General features: G+C 46.0%; 2 protein-coding genes across 9 annotated transcripts; both read right to left on the bottom strand.

The window, feature by feature from the left end:
* Window positions 1–1423: 1423 nt before the first annotated feature.
* LOC106032017 (adipogenesis regulatory factor-like) lies at window positions 1424–6532 on the bottom strand. Of its 3 annotated transcripts, none has more exons than XR_007167415.2 (4): window positions 6518–6532; window positions 4325–4756; window positions 2024–2086; window positions 1424–1597 (listed from the first exon to the last, which is right to left on the bottom strand). XR_007167415.2 is itself a non-coding variant. In XM_013174771.3 (3 exons), the coding sequence occupies exons 1-3, from the start codon at window positions 4392–4394 to the stop codon at window positions 1500–1502; spliced, it is 231 nt and encodes a 76-aa protein (XP_013030225.1). In that variant the 5' UTR covers window positions 4395–4827; the 3' UTR covers window positions 1424–1499. The 3 variants fall into 3 exon arrangements, 1 of the variants encoding a protein (XP_013030225.1); XR_001204609.3 differs by lacking the exon at window positions 6518–6532 and adding an exon at window positions 6498–6512; XM_013174771.3 differs by lacking the exon at window positions 6518–6532 and having other exon boundaries at window positions 4325–4827.
* A 1465-nt stretch (window positions 6533–7997) lies between these two features.
* Window positions 7998–18074, bottom strand: ADIRF (adipogenesis regulatory factor). Of its 6 annotated transcripts, none has more exons than XM_067000723.1 (7): window positions 17923–18074; window positions 16955–17140; window positions 14311–15255; window positions 14103–14208; window positions 13448–13559; window positions 11624–11686; window positions 7998–10972 (listed from the first exon to the last, which is right to left on the bottom strand). In XM_067000723.1, exons 4-7 carry the CDS (start codon window positions 14133–14135, stop codon window positions 10866–10868), a joined length of 315 nt encoding a protein of 104 aa, XP_066856824.1. In that variant the 5' UTR covers window positions 14136–14208; window positions 14311–15255; window positions 16955–17140; window positions 17923–18074; the 3' UTR covers window positions 7998–10865. The 6 variants fall into 6 exon arrangements, with proteins under 6 accessions (XP_066856824.1, XP_047930817.1, XP_066856825.1 ...); XM_048074860.2 differs by having other exon boundaries at window positions 15072–15255; XM_067000724.1 differs by lacking the exon at window positions 14311–15255.
* Window positions 18075–19928: the final 1854 nt, after the last annotated feature.

Below are 19928 nucleotides of genomic sequence, written 5' to 3'. Positions count from 1 at the left end.
GAAAAAAAAAGTAGTAGTAAAACTTCACACATTTGCTGTGAGCAACCCTAGCCTTTTTGTAACCACAGCTGAAAAAAAAACAGTCATGGCCTAGGACATAGATTATAAATATAGCCATAATGTTTTCTTGCAATAACTGTAACAGGAATTCAGGTTTTAGATCAAACTTTATGGAGAACACTCCCCTCCTTGCACAGACGCATGCCACACACAAGCTTTGCCTCCAGCTAGCATCACTGTCACTGCTTGCATTCACTGACATGCCACTACACGCTTCACCAAGGTATTTGCCAGGTTGCTTGGTAGGGAGCCAGTCAATGCTTGAAGTCTGATTTGAGCACAGATTTGAAATGGTTGCGAACCATGCCTACTAGCTAGAGCAAGTACTACAGGGGTAGGTGTAGCTGAGTCCCAGTAAAGACAACTACAGTTTTCAGTTCCTTGCCTCCTGCAAGCTACTAAACATGAAAAGATTCTGGTGTACAGAATAGCCAGTAGAACGACCATTTTTCATCCCAGCAAAGAAATCAGTACTACATCAGTTTTCACTGAAGGCTCCTGTTACCATCAGAAGGAAGTGCTGGAACAGCAATAATTCTCACTGTGATTTCAAGATGCTAAGTGATCTCTAAATTATACCATTAAAAATTAGCAAGTTTGTGGTGCCCAGTTCCTGACTGAAGTAGCAAATCAGTTCTTCTCTCATCGCTCTTAAAGTTCGTATGCATGCAAGGTGGTGACTTTGTTTCAGCCCAGATTTGCTCTTTGTTCTTCTGGCTCATGTTTGATTACTGTCCATCTGCATTTGATGGGAACCATGAAAACGTGATGCCTCCCTTGCTGTACTGTGCACTGCATTACATATCAACACTTGGCTGTGGAGAGCTCTTCAAGTTACACTGATAATCCAACCCAGGCAGCATTAAGCAGTTCAGTGGTGAGTTAAGTGCTTCACCAGCAGTTTTTGCTGTTACTGTTTTGCTGTTAGCATTAGTTCCAGTATCATGGCACTGTTTTATGGTGGTTCTGTATACCTTAAATACAGCTGAGCCTTCATTTGCACAATTCCTAATCACAATTTTACAGATAAGATCAGAAGTGAGAGTAGTCACAGAAGCAATAGGTACATACCTTGTCTTGAAATGGGTGTTTAGGTGCTCAGCTTTTGAGACTTGCTCTGATGGGGCCCGAACTTAAGCTCAGTGACTACATGAGAGAGGACCCTAAACTGCAAGTCCTTGGCTTGCATTGTGCCCACTCACAACCATCCCTTAGCTCACGCAAAGAGATGGTGTTTGGCTGGATTAATGGCATAGCACAACTTCAGCAGTCTGCTCTGTGCAGTAATCCAGTCTTTCTACACCAGTGACTATGATTCAGTGTGTGTAATCAAAGTAATCCCAAAGAATGCACGCAACCCATGTAGATTATAGGGGTTTTATTTAAGAGTACATGCAGTAAAAATTTACAAGAAGTTCGGAGGTGTTACAGTATCATCTTCATTGTCCAAAGCTTTTGCCCCAGGAAGTTGCTTGATTTGCTACATTTTTTACAGCTTTTTCCCCAGTTTCAGCTGCTTTGTAGACTTCATCAAGAGCTTTTAAAACAGAAAAAACATAGGTAACTATCATTACTACAACAGCTGCTCCTTCTCACCAGGTGCAGGTGAGAGGGGAGTCTAAAGGGGATCATAGGAGGTACTAAAGGAGTCTGGTTGTAGTACAGTTCTGCCCAGGCAGGGAAAGAGGCTGAAGTGGCCTTGTTGCTTTTTGCTGGTCAGCCCTGGGACGGCAGTACAGCCGTACTAGGAGGGGCTGCATCCTCAGAGCCCCCACATCAGCACTGAAGTGCTGTGCTCTGGGTGGAGAGCGTTGGGAAAGCAGGGCTCTCCCCTGCTGCCGTCACTGAGGGCACCAACATATCCAGCAGCCTCTCACAAGATGAGGGGTGCTGGGGCAGAGGTGGGGGACCTATCTGGGATTTCACTGGAATGGCATTAAAAGAAGTAGAAACGGTATTGTACCTTTCTGACCAGCTTCCTTAGCCTGATCCACTGCTTGCTGCACAGTCTGACCCACTGTGTTAACTGGAATTAAGAAAACATAAGTGTAAATTAAGCAGTCCATCCCTTTCCTAAATTCAGTAATGACAACTTTGAAGGGTTACCTAAAAAAAAGGGGGGGGAGGGGTAAACAGCCTTCAGTTCAACCTGCATGTTTTATTGACCTTGGCTCCAAATGCTACCTTCTAAAGGCATTGATCTGCTCTGCCCAGCAGCCACTGCAGGAAAGGCTGAGTGAGCCAGAAAGAGGATGCAAGCACACTGTGAGGGGCTATTGCTTGGGTGAGAGGACAGCACTGAAGCTTCAGACACTCCCAACCCACTTAAGAACTCCTCCAGGCTTGGACTGTATGGCTTTCCAACAGTAGCTGTTGCATTAACGCTGTCTCATAAACCAGCGGCCTATTTCACCCTCAGTTCCTAAGACCTTTTACTGCTTAAAAGCTACGCTAATTATCAGCATGCATCATCTTTTGATGCAGTTTACTAACTGGTGGATGATGCGGGCTGATCAAGGCTAAGAAAAATGCTTTCTGTACCAATCCCAGGTCACATCCAAGTTCATGGCTCCCTTTAGGAGCTCTGGAGCAGGTGCCAATTTTAGATGCTTGCAAAGACCAGTTGTTCCACTCTAAACTTAGCAATGGCTCAGGGGACTAAGCCCCCAGGGCACATGCAGGCACCACTGAAATATTTCAAAGATAATTTAATTAATAGTTGCAGAACCACCAGTTGGACAGTCTTGTTCTGCTTTGAAAGAAGTGGCACAACAACCTCCTTCCCACTTTTGTTTTCATTTAATGAGGATTTGGAGGATACCTCTACTGATAATACTTCCGAGACTGGGTGCGGCACTGGCAGTGAAACAGCACAAGTTGAGCACCACGTGCTGTTTATTTACTGCCTCTCATCAAGGCGTGCGACAGTGCATGGAAGTGGTCAGAGTCAGGCCAGTGCCTGGGAGCTCCTGTTGTTGCTCCTGCTCCATCCAGAAGAGAAGCTGGACTGCAGCATGGGGCATGCTGGAAAGATGCGTGTGGGGTTCAGCCCAAGGTGTCTGCTGGTATCCAAAGAGATGGTTCAGCATCAAGCACTTTGGGCAAAAGGGGAAAGGGACATGCTAAAATGGACAAATGCCATGTTTAAAATTTCCATATCAGTCTTCTAGCAAAAAAAAACAGTAATGTTCCTCTAATATTAAGAAACAGAGCATGAACATTAAAAACCCTCCACCAAAAAAAAAATACAAAACATATCTAGGGCTGCTGTACAGCAAAAGCAAGAGGGAATCTTAATTCAAAAACAAGAAGTGGTGGTTACCCTCTGCTTGATTCCTGGGGTGTTTATTTCATGCTTCAGCATAAACATAGTTGGTTTCAGAACCAACTCAAATTCTTAGGAATAGGGGGTAGTGAGTGTGGGGTTAGGGCTCTTTCACCTCCTAGCAAGCTGACCCAGGAATAGATGGTAAATTAGTAGCAGGCTTAACACTTGCTTCACTGAGCACTGCCTGGGGATCTGCCCATTAGGAAATAATATTAAAAAACAAAAAACTTATTTCTACTGCATTTGAGGTCACAGTATCCAGTTTCAAGACTCACTTTCCATGACATTAGGTAATCTCAACCCTTCACATTATATGAAGCACTAACACCTCAGGAATTGCATCACTACAGAGTCTGCTTGGCTTCACCAGCAGTGGCTCACCTAAGTGGCACGCTCCTTAATTCTGGAGAAATGCTGGAAGTGTCACAACAGCAAGACTCAGGTGCCCAAGCCCCAGTGATTACACCAAGGCTTTTAGTGGCATGAGCAGCTACAACATCAGCTGGGCTGGAACAGATCAAAGACCTCAGAGCTTCAGGAAGCTAATCCATTACACTACTACAAAACTCGTATTTATCATGGCTGTTCATAGGTTTGTTTTTTTTTTTTTGTTTTTAACTAAGTCACCTCACCTCCTCTATCAGCTTTCTACTGTCCTGTCGTCTCTTCAGGAGATCATCTAGATACCCACTTGTTAGAAGTGAGCAGGAGAAGTATTTAGAAACCAGTAGTTAGTACTGGTACCTTACTGTAGTACCAGAGGGTTTTGGAGACATACCAACCACACCCCTGAGGAGAGCATCTATAAAGCCAAGTTCACACGTGAGACATTTGCTCCATGCTGCAGAACAGAAAGCCCACTGGGGTGCAAGCAGGGCACACACTTCAACACCTAAAAAGAGGTACAGGCAGAGGGAAATAGTGGTTTGCATTTACCTGCCACCTGTGCAGCACTTTCAGCTTGTTGTGTTGCTTCCTCAGCGAGCTTCTTCCCAATCCCAAACATGGCTGTTTTCAGTCTGCTCTCTCCACAGAGGATGGGTGATCAGGTCCCTAAGTTTGGTTCTGTTACAGTGTTCAGCAAAGTGCAGCTTTTTATAGACAAAGCAGAACTCCTCCCAGTAGTTAGAGGGCAAATGCAGGCTGGAGCACGGGATAGCTGTGAGCCCTTGTTAGGTGATTAATATACGATGCATAAAAGGGTGAAGAGACATTGCTGTTTGTTGTGCTTTCCTCCCCAGAGAGGGGGTGTGGATTAATCGGCAGAAGTTTTCCATAGCCCAGGAATAAAAGCTTTGTTTTTCCATGGCAAGAAGTTGGTAAACAGAGCGCATTCCACAGCTGTCCTTATGAAACCTTCCCAGGAGGCTGCCGGGGGCAGAAAAACATCCAAAATCCTCAGCTGAGGAATTGCCTAAACGAGCTCTTGTATTTCAAAGCCTTACATAGAAAAGTATCCAGTTTCAGAGGATTCTTGCCGACTTTTTCCTCCTCCAGTCAAGACTTAAACACAGAGTTAAAAAAAGAAACAGGCGGGGCTAACATTGCTTTTTTAAAAAAGTACGTGATGAAATCTTTGTTATGTTAGACAAGCCTAATAATCTCATGGTGTGTCATAACATTTTAACTCTCCATTTCCAACATCCAGCTGGGGAGCCTGAAAATGGACGGCTGGCACCCTTCCTCCATCCCCACAGTGCACGCTTGCAGGATCCAGCACACGGAGCAGTTACAGACAGGTTTTTCCAATAGCAAAGCACTACAAGCCCAACCACGGTGCTCCCACGCTGCTGGGTAGGACAGGACGTGGCAGCAGGCCATCGCTGTGCTAGAGGCTGCCAAGTATGTCCTGCTTACCCTGTACCAGAGGAGCAGGATGCGGCCCTGCCTCTAGATATCCCTGTGCTAGGGATTATAGCTGTGACAGGGGAAGGAGGAGGCAGAAAGCATCAGGGCAATTCATCCCCACTCCATTGTCTCTAGGAGAGCTCCTGTGTGCTATCCGGCTGTTCATACCCATGGTGACCAAACTTGTATTTTGCTGAGATCACCAGCTTTCTAGTAGAATTGCTTTATGCACCCTTCCACACTACATACAGCCATCCCTCACTCTGTTCATCAAACAATTGTTGCAAAAGTAGATCAAAATGTAATGTACCCTAAAACAAAATGCTGACCCGGCAGCCTGATCTTCTGCCCACAGCAGGCTCTAGGAGAACCTCTCTCTACCCCAGACATTTAGCTCCATGAACAACAGCTCCTCTACAATTTGCCCAGCTGCATGCAAATTGTAAAGACATTTCACCATTGCAGTTCCAGTTTTACCATTCCAGTTTACATAGCAAAGAGACATTTTACCATTGCAGTTCCTCGCTTACATAGAATAGGTCATTGCACTCAATTATATAGGATACAGAGGGATTTCTGAGCGTAGAGAGGGACATATCGGTATCATATTATCTTCTGACAGCATGTATGAAAACAACTTTTAGCAAAATATACTTAGAAAAACAACAACAACAGTATGACAAAAGTAAACATTTAGTTTTGAAGTTTTCCTTGAAGTTAAAAGAACTGGACATAAGTTAGGAACCAACATACAACGTAGCAAAACCCTGAAATATTTCTGACAATCCAGAACAGCATTTGACCTGGGGAAAACCATTGCACAACAGCAGAGCAGTAAAAAATTCACCTATTGTTCTCCACAACATCCTTAGTTATCCACACCTAGATCCATTTTCAGGAAACAGCGACTTCCTAGTCCTGCACTGCTACTGCTCCACTTAGTCACAGCAAAAGATTCATGAGGGCAACAAGCCTTACGAACCAGCAGCAGGCTCGCACATTTCACAAAACAACAGCTTGCCTTACACAGAGGCACCAAAAACACCCCTCTTCAGCACTAAGGGCACACTCTGAAAATGCCAAGGCACAAGCGGGTACCTGACCCAAGCTCAGTCAACCACCATAGGCAAATACTAACAGAACATGCAAGAAAAAAATCCAGCACCTTTCATCACCAGCCCAGGCTGCAGGACACCCACACCCTCTGTGATGGATAGCCACTGCCACCACACGCCACCCCCTTCTCCCCCAGATCACATACCTCCCACCTCGCACTCCTACCTTCCTGCTGTGCCTTCCCCCCACACCTGCAGCCAGGCCCCCCGGCAGCCATTTTGTGGCCTGCCCGGGCAGGCCCCCAGGCCCCCCAGCAGCCATTTTGTGGCCTCCCCAGCCAGGCCCCCCAGCAGCCATTTTGTGGCCTGCCCAGCCAGGGCTCAGCTGGGGCAATCTTGGCCCAGGTGCAGGCAGTTTCAGGAAGGGCTCCCTGCGCTGCTCACAGCAGGGCCGCTATTTGCCAAACCTGGCCAGGGTTAGGGGGCAATTGTTGTAAGTGGTAAGAGATAAGCCTGAAGGGAAGATCATCCTCCACAGGTGGCAACTGCCAGTGAACCTGCTGCTACCATGGATTCTGGGAGCAGACAGCATTGGCAATGCCAAGAAAGGTTCAACAAGTTCATAGGCAGATCTGTTCATAAATGGAGGCCTGAGGGAACAGGTGAGGATGGCCCCTCTAACATCTGCAGTTCAGCAGTCATGGCTGCTTGGACAACAAGAGGGAATGGGCTGCAGAACGTCCAAGCTTGCCAGAATTCCCCAAATCTCCATTCCTATTGGCATGGCTTGGTGCTGCTCCTGCTGTTTGGGAAGCAGAAAGGCTGTGGGGTTTGACTGGCACTTCTTCAGGTCGTGACACAACAGCACAGCACAAAGCATGCAGCCTCCCCGGCAGCTTCCCCAGCAGCCACCTGTACCCCATCCATCCCCGTCCTGTCCCTGTCCCACCGCTCAGCCCCAGGGCCTGCAGCAGCGGCTGCCTGTGCAGGGCCAGCAGGGCTGCAGGGCCAGGGGCGCGGTGGGTGCCATGCTGATGGCACAGAGGCTGATTTGGGAGGGTGAGTCCTGCAGGACGGAGGCTGTGTTTCATAAACCCATGTGCCCTGGGTTGGGCACGTGACAGAGCCAGAAGCTAAAGCAAGCAGGCATGAGAGCAGGAACTGGGGAAACTGAGGCAGTGCCATTCTGGTGGCCAGCTACGGGGCTGGCTATGCTGAGCCCAGCAGGAGATGCAGCCGTGGCTTCCCCTAGCCAGGGCTCAGTTAATGTTTAACACTGAATGCCTCCCCAGGCATGCAAGCCAGCCTGCTGCACAGAGCGTTTGTGTTCTCTGCCATCTAGGTTTAACACACGCTCTGCTGGCCCAGCTCCTAAAAGTAACCCTGAGCGCTAGAAATGCTTGAAGGGAAGTGGTTCTTGCTGGGGTAGGTCTGCAAGTTGTTCAAAAAGGGAAAAAATGTATCTTCAAACTACTTTTAAATGGGAAGAAGTAGGTACTCATGAACAGGAATTGCTTGCCTGAAATTCCTGGCAATTTCCTATCTGAATATTTTGATATTTCCTATCAAAAGGGAAACTATAGGCATTGCCTCTGTGGCCCCTGCATGCACAAAGGCCGAGGGGCTTCCTCCGGACAGCGGCAGAACAAGGTGCTGCTGCCACAGGGCTCGGGGGCAAGCTGCAAACTGCCCGTGGAAGTGGGGTTGGGCGTGAAACCAGCTTCGTGGCCCCGGCTGGCAGCCGTGGGCTCCTGCTCCACACCGTGGCCGGAGAGGGAAACTGCAGGGAAACAGTACAGAGTGCAACTGCCTGGGGGAAATGGGAGTTGCTCGACAAGAAAACGGAAAAACGTCTGGAAAATAGAAAATATACCTTTTTTATGTTGCAGAGAAGACTTTCTGGATTTTGTACATCTTTACTAAATAATAATGAGTTTGGGAAAAGTTACTAGGAGCAGCTGAGACAGTAGACTCAGTTCTGGTATTTCATCCTTTAGGATTACAGGCTTAGTTGTCCCTATTGCTACCACTGATGGCAATCAGGGGAGCAGCCCTAGTGAATGGACTGCTGCAGGCAAAGCTGAAGTGGATACAAGGAGTTCATAAAACTCCATTCCTTGATAGCCCAAAGGTATTTATTTGATAGCAGCACTCACCTGTGCAGGTGGGGCCAGGCTGGGCGTGAATCCGCTTTGATCAGACCTCAAGGCTCAGCCAGCTGGGGACACACCCAGGAGCAAATTTTAGGGAATTTGAGAACACAGCTGGTGGAAGCTCAGCTGTTAGATAACTCCACGTGTCCCTATGGCTTGTGGCACATGGGCTGGTAGGAGCTGTAAGGCTCTCGTTTTGCTTTGATGCAATATCCGGAGCCTTTTGGTTTAGATGAGAATACATGGTACTCGGTTGGGAGCTGGCTGCCTGTGCGATGCACAAGGGAAGGATGAGCCCCAAATTCTTTAAGGCCAAAGAGCACTGTGAACAAGATCGTGATCTAATTTGTGGAGCAAAGCTCTAAAGTTTAGCCCTGGAAATACTTGCCAGTAAGTGAGTCAGACTCACGGGTGCCTCTGCAACAGCATCTGCCCTCAGGACAAAGGAGCTGTGACAAACTCTGCTCAGGCTCCTGGGATCAGTGCTGAAGCAGCAAGGCCTTTGTGTCACGTCCCTGCTCCTGGCACCGAGTGCTGGGAGTTGCCTCCTGGTGCTCCTTGGCCAGATGGAGACCAGCATTTCTGCTCACTGGAGGAGGGGGCTGGCCTCCAGTGTGCCCCCCGCCTGGCAGTCCCCTCTGCGGCTGCAGCGAGGCAACGTGAAGCCTGCATGCTGAGTGTCTGGCCTGTACCAGGAGCACAGAGCACCAGGAACAGTATCAGTTGTTTAAGAAGATAAGTGGTTTTACTGGGAAAAACAGAACAAACACACACCATAACTGCCGATTTTTTTGTTAATATGAACTAAGAACTGCTTTGCAGAAAGTAAAGTGTAATGAAGACCAGTGCGTGGACTACTATTACCCACAAACACAACACCAAGCTGTGAAATTCCAAGCCTAAGTGCTCATTTTCTGAAGATTTCACCATGAGGGAAGTAACCATGGAAAGTACTAAATAATTAAGTACTATTGAGTGTCGCCCGGTAACTGACAGTGCAATAGTGTTGCTCTTTTTCTGTGAGCTTGCACTTGGGTAAATATTTAGGCTTTTAGAGCTTTAAATGACAGTGGACATTGCATTGGGACACTCAGTGCAAAGCCCTGGACTATGTTTGCTCACAGGTGATGCGTCACATATAGGTTCCTCTAAAGGTTTTTCAGTCCGTGCGGTCCTGAGCAGATTGCAGCCAATGCTCAGTGCTCTTCATGTTCAACAGTGGGCTACTCTGTCCCAGGACTGCACCAGCAAACACCAGTGCTTCCAAAAAAACCCTTGTCACCCTCAGCTCTTGGCCAGCAGGTGTGAGACAGCAGTGTTTAAACCTGGCCTGGGCTGCCCTGTTTCTTTATATCCAGATGCCTTTAGTTAGTCTTTGGTTTTCTTTTGTAAGGCCCAGATTAGCTTTTTACCCAAAACAGACTGGTGAGACTTCAATCCAGTCAAAAAAAAAAAAAAAAGAAAAAAAAAAAGAAAAAGGCAAATATTGCCAAAATTGCTTAGCAATGAGAAACATCCAAAGGCAAAGATAAGAGCACTTACTGTGAATAAGTGGGTAATAGTGCCTTCTGTTGACAAAGGAAAGGCTAAGTGGGCATCCTGTCAGGCTGCAGCCAGGCTCTGATTGCTCAGCAATCAGCAATTTAAAATAAATATTTCCATCTTCCAGGCCAGCAGATTGCCCACTCTGCTCTCTAGCACAGCCACCTCTAAGCACCAACACCTTGAGAGCGGGTACCCGCTGTGCCGTGTGTGCTGGGACACCTGTGAGCAGTGCTCAGGGACTGCTGCTCATTGCACCTACCTTACAGGACGGTCACTGGCCTCTTTGGACTTCAAATCAAAAGCAAAAGAGATTGGCAGGACATTGTGCGATCCTTTACTGAAACCCCAATGACACAGCAAGAGTACATTACAAGGTGATACATTTCCAGGGGGTGGAGGGGTGGAAATCTTAATAGTACCTTTTATTTATCTCAATCTGAAAATACAGCAAAATAGAATGAGTGAACAACCGACATGAAATATAACACCAGCTTAACTTTTGATTACTGAGAGGAAACTTAATTTCATCATGTGAATATTCTGGTGCCCCAGAAAATTAACAGTTTTGCTATTTTGGTAAGTACACTCAACAAATGTGGCAATAATTATTGCACTGTTGTAAGAGCAGGGCAATAACATTGCTGAAGCCTTATGGTCCATTTTGAACAGAACATTGTGAACAGATGTTATAAGATGTGCTAAGAGATGTAATTTTCCTATAGGAAGAATAAGGAGAGCATTCTGCCTTACGATTTTGTACTTGGGGAGAGAGTAGTCATCCAGATCTCAAACAGTTTTCATTTTTCCACACGCAGGAGTAGGGAGTTGCAGAACTAAGATGGATTTTACATGCAATACTGTTTGCTTAAATTAACATTATTTCTTAAGTCCACATTTTTTCCCAAAGCCAGACATGGCTTCTGCAGCTTGTCCAGTTGCTTTTTCTACACCATCCTGTGCTGTCTTGGAAGCCTTATCAATAGCTGAAAGAGAGGGAAAAAAAAATAACATATAAGCAAAAAGCTTGAAAAAATGCACCATAGTTTAATATTTATGATGGGAAGGGGAAGTGTGAAAATGTTTACTCTGTAAAAATACAGGGATATATCTTGCCAGCGTCCAATGATAAGAAATGAGCTGCCAAAGCTCTGTGCTCGGCGCCCTTCCAGCTTTGATCATTAATGATTGACCCCGGCTGCTGCCTCAGCAGGCGCTTGGGGCTGGCCTGGGCTTACCCCTGGGCGGACTCCTGCCCTCGGGGCTGGAGGAGGCAAGATGCATTGCAAGCCTGCTGCATCCTCAGGGAGGAAGAACAAAGTTTTGTCTGCTTTGTTCCCAGAACTTTTCTCTACAGGAAGGCGAAATCTGAGCACGAGGCTGAGTGCCATGCACCAGACACGGTGACCGGGGGGCAGGTCGTTGGTTGTGGGATGTCTGCCAGCGAGCGCATGGTGCTACCAAGGAGCAGATCCAGAGATCCTTTCCCAGGAGTTTTGTGAAAGGCCAAAATTGTCACAGACACCAGGGGACCGTCATCCCAAGCGTGCTCACAGGACAGGGGGCAATGGGAGCTGCCTGCTGTGCGCGTGTTCAGCTGCTCCATCTCCTGTTGACTTCAACATAATTTCTCATACCTTTCTGGCTGGCATCTGTAATCTGGTTGACTGCATCTTGCGTAGCCTGTCCCAGTGAATTTGCTGTAATTAAGGACACAAAAATACATTTCCATCTGTTCACACTTATGCTCATAGGACCTCCTAGTCAGTAGGCTTTCCCTGTCAGGGGCAGGTTACGTCCCTGCCACTGACAAGGCTGGGGCTGTGGGGTTTGCTCATGGGCACCCTATGAAGTACGGGTGCTGCCAGAGCAGGCAGCTGTGAGATTGTCATCAGCACTTACTGATAGCTGGGCACATAGATGACACATCAGAAGATAAAAATATGAGGAGGAGATAAAGGAGCAAAGGTTAGCAGGGAGCTTGAATGAGACATTGGGCTGCAAGTTGCTTATTTTGCACTACACTAGCTTTTATTGATTTTTATAGGTCATTATGCTTGAAGATCTTTGACCATCTCACGTGCATTGTCCTTGCCGGCTGCTTGGATGTAGTGCCTTTTTTCAAGAAGGAAGAAAACATATTAAACAGAGCAGGACAGGAAAAGGGAGATTTTACAACAATCTAAATGAGCATGAAGAGAACTAGAAGAGAAAACAATAATGGATCAGCTCCAGAATATAAAGCATTAAAAGCACGAGACGCAGTGTAGTCTTGTCCTTTTGTAGACAAGATGTGTGATAGCTTATCAAAGAGTGGCAGCCATCTTATCACCTCTGCTAGAAGGTGAAATGATCCCTCAATGCCAGGAACACATTCAGGATGCAGCAAGAGTTATTTAATTTTTTCAGAAAGGAGTACCACCAGATCTCTGGGTCTACTCTACATTTGCTCCCAGATGTGTAATACTCTACTCTACCTTATTCCAACTCCAAAGAAGTCAGTGAAGTCACTCACATGTTTCAGCTATACAGCAAAGTGCTTGCAGGACCTAAATCCAGCACTGAATCGAATACAAATTATACCCTGCTAGGAACGGTCTGCACACAAACTCTAAAGATTATACTATAAAACGCTATAGTAAGCTATACGCATGGTGATTTTTTTCTTTTTTAATTCATTTAAAGGTGAAGCTATTATACTTTGCATTGCAAGGTTGGTTTCCAGTGCACAGTGCTAATAATAACAGAGTACTTGTCCTACAACATGGGAATATTTATGACAGAAACATATACACAGGCTTTTTAAACCATGTAAAATCTGGTGGTCACTGATGGATAAGACTACAATAGAAACACACTTGTATTATTTCTTACAAACAGTCCATTTTAATCACTTTAGGTATTACTAGAAGGCATTGGTATTCAGGCCAAGTAGCAAACATTCAAGGCCAACTCCAACTCTTGAACAGAGAGCAGCTTAAAAACCACCACAGAGAACAAAAAAAGACCACACTGAGCAAAGTAAATGCTAAATACAAAAGGTCGTTACCATTAAAAAAAAAAAAAGGCTCCAACACTTCAAACCTACCAGGTTTAAGATCTGTGTGGGGAGAGCTCAAGGAGAACCGCGCTCAGCAGTGCCTGCACCAGCTCTGCAGAGGTGGTGCCTGGGCTGTTCTGAGAGCCAGGGCTGGAGCCTGCTCCAGGTGATGGCCAAAACGTAGCCCCAGGGACGGAGAGAAAACGAAAAGCCATGCTCTGCTCTCAGCATGGGCCTGCCTGCAAGCAGCGCAGCAGCTCTTTGTCAGGACCTTTACGGTCCAGTCTCAAATGTTATCTGTTAATGGGAAGTCTTATCAGTTACAATGAAGCTAGAAGTATAGCTTCAGATTTTGGTTTGGGTAAGTGCAAGCCGAAACTAACCCCCCGGCAAACAGACAATGATATTCCATCTTCCTTACCAGCATCTTTTGCTGCACCTTCTGCCTGCTCCTTCAGTCCCTGGAAGCTTTTACTTGACATGGTGGCTCCTGATGCCTTTTCACAGCCCTCTGCTTCAATAAAGTTCAACACCTGGCAACGTACAGCACACTGTGAGGGGTGTCCTGCCCCGTCTGCTTTTATACGTGTGCCAGGAGACCTGCCGATGCTTTTGGGGATGACTGGTGCAATGGGTGGAGTTTGAATTTGAGGAATGAGAGCTGAAAATCTAAACAGAAAAGACGTTTATTTACCCTTCCCAATGAGAGGGTGTGCCCAGGTGGAGATTTCTGCTTCATCGCATTGTCTTTGTTTATAAGTGTTTTTTGTTTTTTTTTTAATTCAAAACCAGAAAAAAAAAAATCCTGTTCCACCATAACAGACAGAGAAAACCACTGAGCTAAGCTCCATAAAGAGCTCTGGAAAACTACTACAGCAATAGTACCTGGGCTCGGTCAGAGTTCACCCTAGCCAAGCTGGCTTCCTTCTTTCTTCCTTCCCCAAGTGTTATGGTAGAGCTGAACCTCCTGAGGACAGGCTGCAGCCTGAACTTCATTTAGGTTTTAGCAGTTTTAATCACAATACACTTTTCTGGTCAGATACAATACTTTCTAATTGTGAGGGCTGTAATTTTACCTGTGTTTTTACAAGAAAATGCAAATCTGGCATCCTCCCAGTTGCATGTTTATGTTGGATTGTAAAAAGCCGGCATTGTGAAGGCCTTGCCTAGGCTGGGTGACAGCTGGGGAAAAAAAAAAAGACAAGAAAAAACACTGTTTACTGGTATGACTTTGTATTACAGATTTTGTTGGTACAGCAGTATTGTTTAAAATCATTTCCTCACCTAACATCACTACTTAAATAACAGTTTCTGGCTTTAACCTCTGTCATTTCACAGGTTCCTACCAGCCTTTGAAATTGATGTTTTCTGCCACCAATCCTGTGCACAAAGAAACTCGGTACAAATAAACCGCTGTGCCTGGGCAGAGCTGAGGGTCAGTGGGTTTGCCAGCTTCGAGGCTCCTCATTACCACCCTCCAGTTCACAAGGCGCCCTAGTTCAGACATTCACGCTCATAGCCACATTCATCTTCCTGAGTAAAGCCTTTTTGTTGGGAAATGGGCACAAGAACAAGATACCGTGGATAAACTAGGGTGGGAAGTGACAGCTCCTGTAAGTTCAGTACTTCATTAGTACCCAAGTGAGCAAGAGCAGCAGAAAACAAGCCTAAACACAGACCGCTTCCCTCTGCGGCTTTATTCGGGCTGGCACTGCACAGAGCTCTTTTCAACTTCTGCACCACTGGCACCGCTCATTTATTGTTTCAGACAGCAATCCTCTTTCCTCCAAGACAGGTCAATTAGCATTTTAGTTACGCATTCCCATCACATATCTTTCTCGATTCCTCGCTGATTTCTTTTTTTCTGATCAATTTTCTCACTTGGCTTTGCAAAAACTCTGATAAAAGACACCGATATTTTGGGGTTCATGGCAGTTCTTTGACTAAAACACCACCACAGACCTACTTATCTTTCTTGCTCAAACTCAAGAAACTAGCAACAACAAAACCACAACAAACAGGCAGATTTCACCAGTTCTCAGCACCCTCAGCCAGCTTGCTGCCGCCTCGATTAATTTTGTGTGGAGTCATGCTAGCAAAAGCAAGACATAGGCTTTCTAGCATCCTCCAAGAAGGTTGTCACAGCTCCAGAGAGATGTCCTCACATCTCTTCTGTGCTGCTGGAATTTCAGCTCAAGGGCCCCACTGGCTCTGGCTGAGGGAGTCTGCCTAGAAGGGAGAAAAGGAGTTTGGATAACATTTACAACTGAAACGTGCTTGTACTGAACACTAAACAAGCCCTATATTGTAACAGTATTTTAGAGGCAGCATAGCAGTATGGCTCCTAGTCTGATGTAATCCTTATCATTAATATAATCCTTATCATTAATATAATTGTCCCAACTACAGTAAACAAATAAATGAATACACAAATCCAAAACCAAAGTAAGAAAATTACATGTCCCCAGCAAAATGACATCACAAATCATTATAATATAATCCAGAACAGAAGAATTAATCCTATTGGGCTAATACGTACCCTACCATGTAGAAATTCTGGCTCTACCATATCTACATGGTAGGGTACGAATTAGTCCCACATGAGGGGACCAAAAGGTCTGTGCATCAGGTGGCTTGCAGAGTTATGAAGCCACATCAGAAAATTCCTGAAATGTCTTACATCATCTTTATTTACTTTGTGAGTTAATGTTATTTTTTTAAAGCTCACATGAAGCATTTAGAACTGATGTTAGGTATACATCAAAGTGCTCAGAAATAAAAAGGATGATTGACATGAGCAAATATGATGACTTGAATTTCATTTGCTCAGGAATTTGCAGCAGTTTGTTCCTGTGTTTTCATTTTGTTATGAATATTGAGACTGCTAATGTAGATCAAATCTATTTTTACTTTTAGCAAAATAAGTATTTCTCTAAAGAATTTAGCCTTGTCTTGGCCTCCAAAGGGAGTAATATCACAAGAGAAACAGATTAAGAGACTATTTAAGGAATAGCAAAAGTAAAAAGGTAACTTACTTCTAATTTTAGATCCATGAACTAAGCAAACTAACCATATGGCTTTAAATTAATTCCTGCAGGATACAGGTCACCTGACATACATTTCACTGAGCATCTCCCCATGCATGTTCATGCTGGGCTTGCTGTGGATCTCTTGTGAGTGTCCTGGAAGTATCGAGCCCACGAGGTGTGGGTGGCCACCACCAGCCCCCCAGCACCAGCAGTTCAGTGTGCTCGTGGTGCCCTGGGGAACACTCAAAGTGCTGTCTCTGCTTTGGTAGGAGTTAAGCTATCCTGAACATCTGGGTGAGCTTTTTCAGTAACTTGGCCTCCTCATTAATCCCAGTCTTTGCTTTGACTCTACTGTATGCTTTTTGATAGTCTGCCACTGTTGTCAGAGATGATCCACCCCTCACCTGATGGACCTGACCTGCAAGTACTGTGGGATTGTTCATTTTGCTATTGTCAGCTCTCAACTGTGCTGTCTCAGGAAAATAAAATCTAGGGGTGGGACAAGGTACTATGAAGTATTTTGAAAGCTGAATGCCAACACCCTGCGGCCTCTGTGCTCTCAGTCTCTTAATTTCTCCATGGTATTGACCCACTGCTGCAGCCTCTAAGTACATCTACAGCTTTTTACTCCTCTTCCTCCCACGGATTACCTCTTTCTCAATGGGTTTCCTGGTCTTGGGTTGCATCATTCTGAGTGTCCTAAGGTCAAATCGAACCGCCCACAGGTGGAAAATTGGTTTGGACTTTTGCCCCATTTAGTCCCTAGTATTTGCTGAGACTGCAGACGCTCTGGTTAACACCAGCTGTGGCACCACGTTGTGCAGGCACAGCCACACGCTGAGGTTCCCCTAACACTTCAGGCTATTCTAAAAGTTACTCTATGTGGGTTCATCACTTACTGATGCATCACTTCCAGCTGAGATGTGGAAAAACATCGCTACTGATGACAGCACAGCTGCTCTCCTTCAGTGTGCAACCTGTCCCACCAAGACGCTCCTTGCCTGGCTCCTCAGACTTCTTCTCTGTATCTACACCTTCTCAGTCTGATGCCTCAACAGTGCCTTTGATCAGCAGCAGGTTATTTCCTTTCAGGGGGAAGAAAAGCAAACAAACACTGATTCCTTAAGCTCTAGGAGGGCTCCACAAGCCATGGCTCTGCCTGGAGCTAGTTGGCACCTTTGAACATGCAGCCCAACTAACTTTGAAACACTCTGAAAGCCAAACATAAGGCACTGCAGGGAAACCAGGAATTATTCTGATTTCCTTTCTATTCCCACCTCCACCATAGCAGGACACATCTCTGAATATATCACCCTCACATATATCAGTAACACAGCCTTTCTGGTGGCATTACCTGAGAGGTGTGAGAGGTACTTAACGACAGCTAGAGCTCATGTTTTACACATGAAAATAGCCAAACAGGGTTAATTAAGTGGAAAGTGTTGACATGTATTTGTTGTTTATTTCTTGTTGTTGTTCAATTATACTTTTATATATTTATATTTTTATATACAATTATACTTATACCAGGGATGGTGTTTATAGATATATAGAGTTTCCAACAGTAAGGTAAATACAATGATGTGTCAGGGCTGAAAAGTCTTGCACAAATCACTCCTGAAGCTAACAAAGTATGTGACAGTCAACATCTGCATTTGCTAGAAGAGCCTGGCACTAGAATGGCCAGGACATGATGATTACCTTAAGAAACAGAACTGTTTGCTGACAAAAAAAGATGTAATTATGCTAAGTCAAGTGTTACTCATTTAAAAGATCAAGCTAAAGCTGTTCTAATTAAACTAAATTAGCCTTCCAGTTCAAATGTAGAAATTCAACTGGGAGAAAAGTAGGTCTGACTGAGTCTTACCTTGCAGGGGTAGTAATGTCCCCCAGAAATCCCCAGTCAGGTCTGCTTCAGACTTGAGATTAAAATAAGGCCAGTATGTATGGACTTCTCCTTTAACTCCTGGATTGTCAGGCAATTTATGGTATCATGATATCCTCCACCTTGAGTATTTTGGGAAAAAAAAAAAAAAGTAAAAAAGGAAAAAAAGTCTGGTCTGATTATAAGAGTTAAAAATATAAGAAAGGCTGGACTACCACCTTGAGGTCTGGCACAAGGCTGCAGAAGAGAGAACTGGTCCTGCTCTCCCAGGACTGGTGAGGAGCTGAGCTGAGCTCAAAGCCGAGGTGAGGACCATGGGATGGCCGTGGATATTTTCTAGATACATGGAGAGGAGGAAGAGCCACAGGTCTTTGAGTTGAATTTCAGGGCATGCATTCTCTAGACATGAAAACTGGGCTTTCTGGTGAAGTATGGCTTTAAGAAGTCTATTATTACCTGATTTGCATTTAAATTAGCAAGCACAGGTTAAGGCATTCATGAGAGACCTGCTGCTTTCTTACCTGCACACCAGGCAAACCTCTTCAGAAACCCAGGCCTTCGTGCTCTTCAGCCCTTGGCTAAAGCCTGGTTGTGGGGGGCTCTCAAGGACCAGGACCTGCGTCAGAACAAACCACTTGATCAAGCCTACCTCTGGTTTTACATTGAAAGTAAGTTCTGCTGTTACAAGGGGGAAATAAATAAATAAATAAATAAATCAGCCTTTTGTTGGTCATTTGTATGGTAAAGCTGAACCTCCATGGAGCAGCAGCCGTTCCTGCCTGGTGGGACCACCGAGCTCCAGGCAAAAGCAGCAGGGTTGGAAGCTGGCCTTGCCATGCCACAGCAGGATTGAATTAACATTTTTTGTGAGAGCGGTGCCATGCTGACAAGGTCCATCTAAATAATTCACAGCATGAGATGTGCAGAAGAACCTCGTGGTCTCCCAGCTCACGGCCCATCAGCAGAAGACTGCTTTTGGCCTGTTCATCTCCATCAGCGCTCACCTAGGGCGGTGAGGTGGCTGGCGTTTCCCTCAGGCTCCACCATGGGATGTTGTCTGACGCTCTCCTCCACGCTCACGCTTTTCAGTTTCTTTCCATCACCTGTAGTTATGTCTGTGTGAACACCCATTAAAAGCACCGATATCCTTCCTACACGGTAAACCAAATAGGTGCATACAACAAAGCTTAATGAAGTGATTAGGAGACAAGCCCTTGGCTCTTTCATGCAGACCCTTCTCCCTCAGGGGAGGCACATTTCCAGCTCCCTCACCTCTGTCAAGGCCGCTGGGGCTGTGCCCTCCGCTCTCCTCACCCAGGCTGGGGCCAGCCCGAGGCAGCTGCAGGGAGGAAGAGAAGGCTGCTGAGCCCACGCGTGGGCAGGGTGACGCAGGTGCTGCGGCAGGAGGAAAGGGAACGGCCTGACCTCCTGCCTGAGGGCTGGCGATCGCCTCGTGCAAGGCCCATGAACGGCCCTGGCAGCTCCAAGCACGGCTGGGATAGAGCAGGAGCAGGCAGGGGCCGAACCCACCCAGCCTGCCCAGGAAACTGCCCACTGGTGGGAGCAGAAGCAGAGCTTTGGGAAGCATTCAGGTATTTATGCAGTAGCCGGGCAGTGTTTTTAGGACTATGATTCAAGATACAGGTGTGTAAACATCAGTTAAATCATTTCCTTCCCACAGGAAAAGCAATGCTACAGCGTCCACAAGTGGCGTGCTGCAAGCCTCTCCCACAGGCAGTTACAGACCTCGCTGCTGCAGAGCAGTGCCTCTGCACCCCTCGCTTTGCAATTCCAATTCTCCTTTTTAAGCTGTTCTGAACCAGGGCAAAGCCTGCAAGAGAGAACAGGCGTTCGGGGAGTGGCTTCCTGCTTGCTTTGAATTACAATTTGGCTAGGCTGATGCATGCCTTTACCTTCCCCATGTGCTGGAGCTAGCAAGGGCACTCAGCTCCACCTTCCTTCTGTCTGGCAGAACATTTTTTTGCATC

This window comes from Anser cygnoides, chromosome 7, assembly GCF_040182565.1.
Source record: "Anser cygnoides isolate HZ-2024a breed goose chromosome 7, Taihu_goose_T2T_genome, whole genome shotgun sequence".
In the NCBI taxonomy this organism is placed as follows: domain Eukaryota; kingdom Metazoa; phylum Chordata; class Aves; order Anseriformes; family Anatidae; genus Anser; species Anser cygnoides.
Note: the sequence above shows the minus strand (reverse complement) of the source record. Positions and strands in the feature narration are given on the sequence as shown.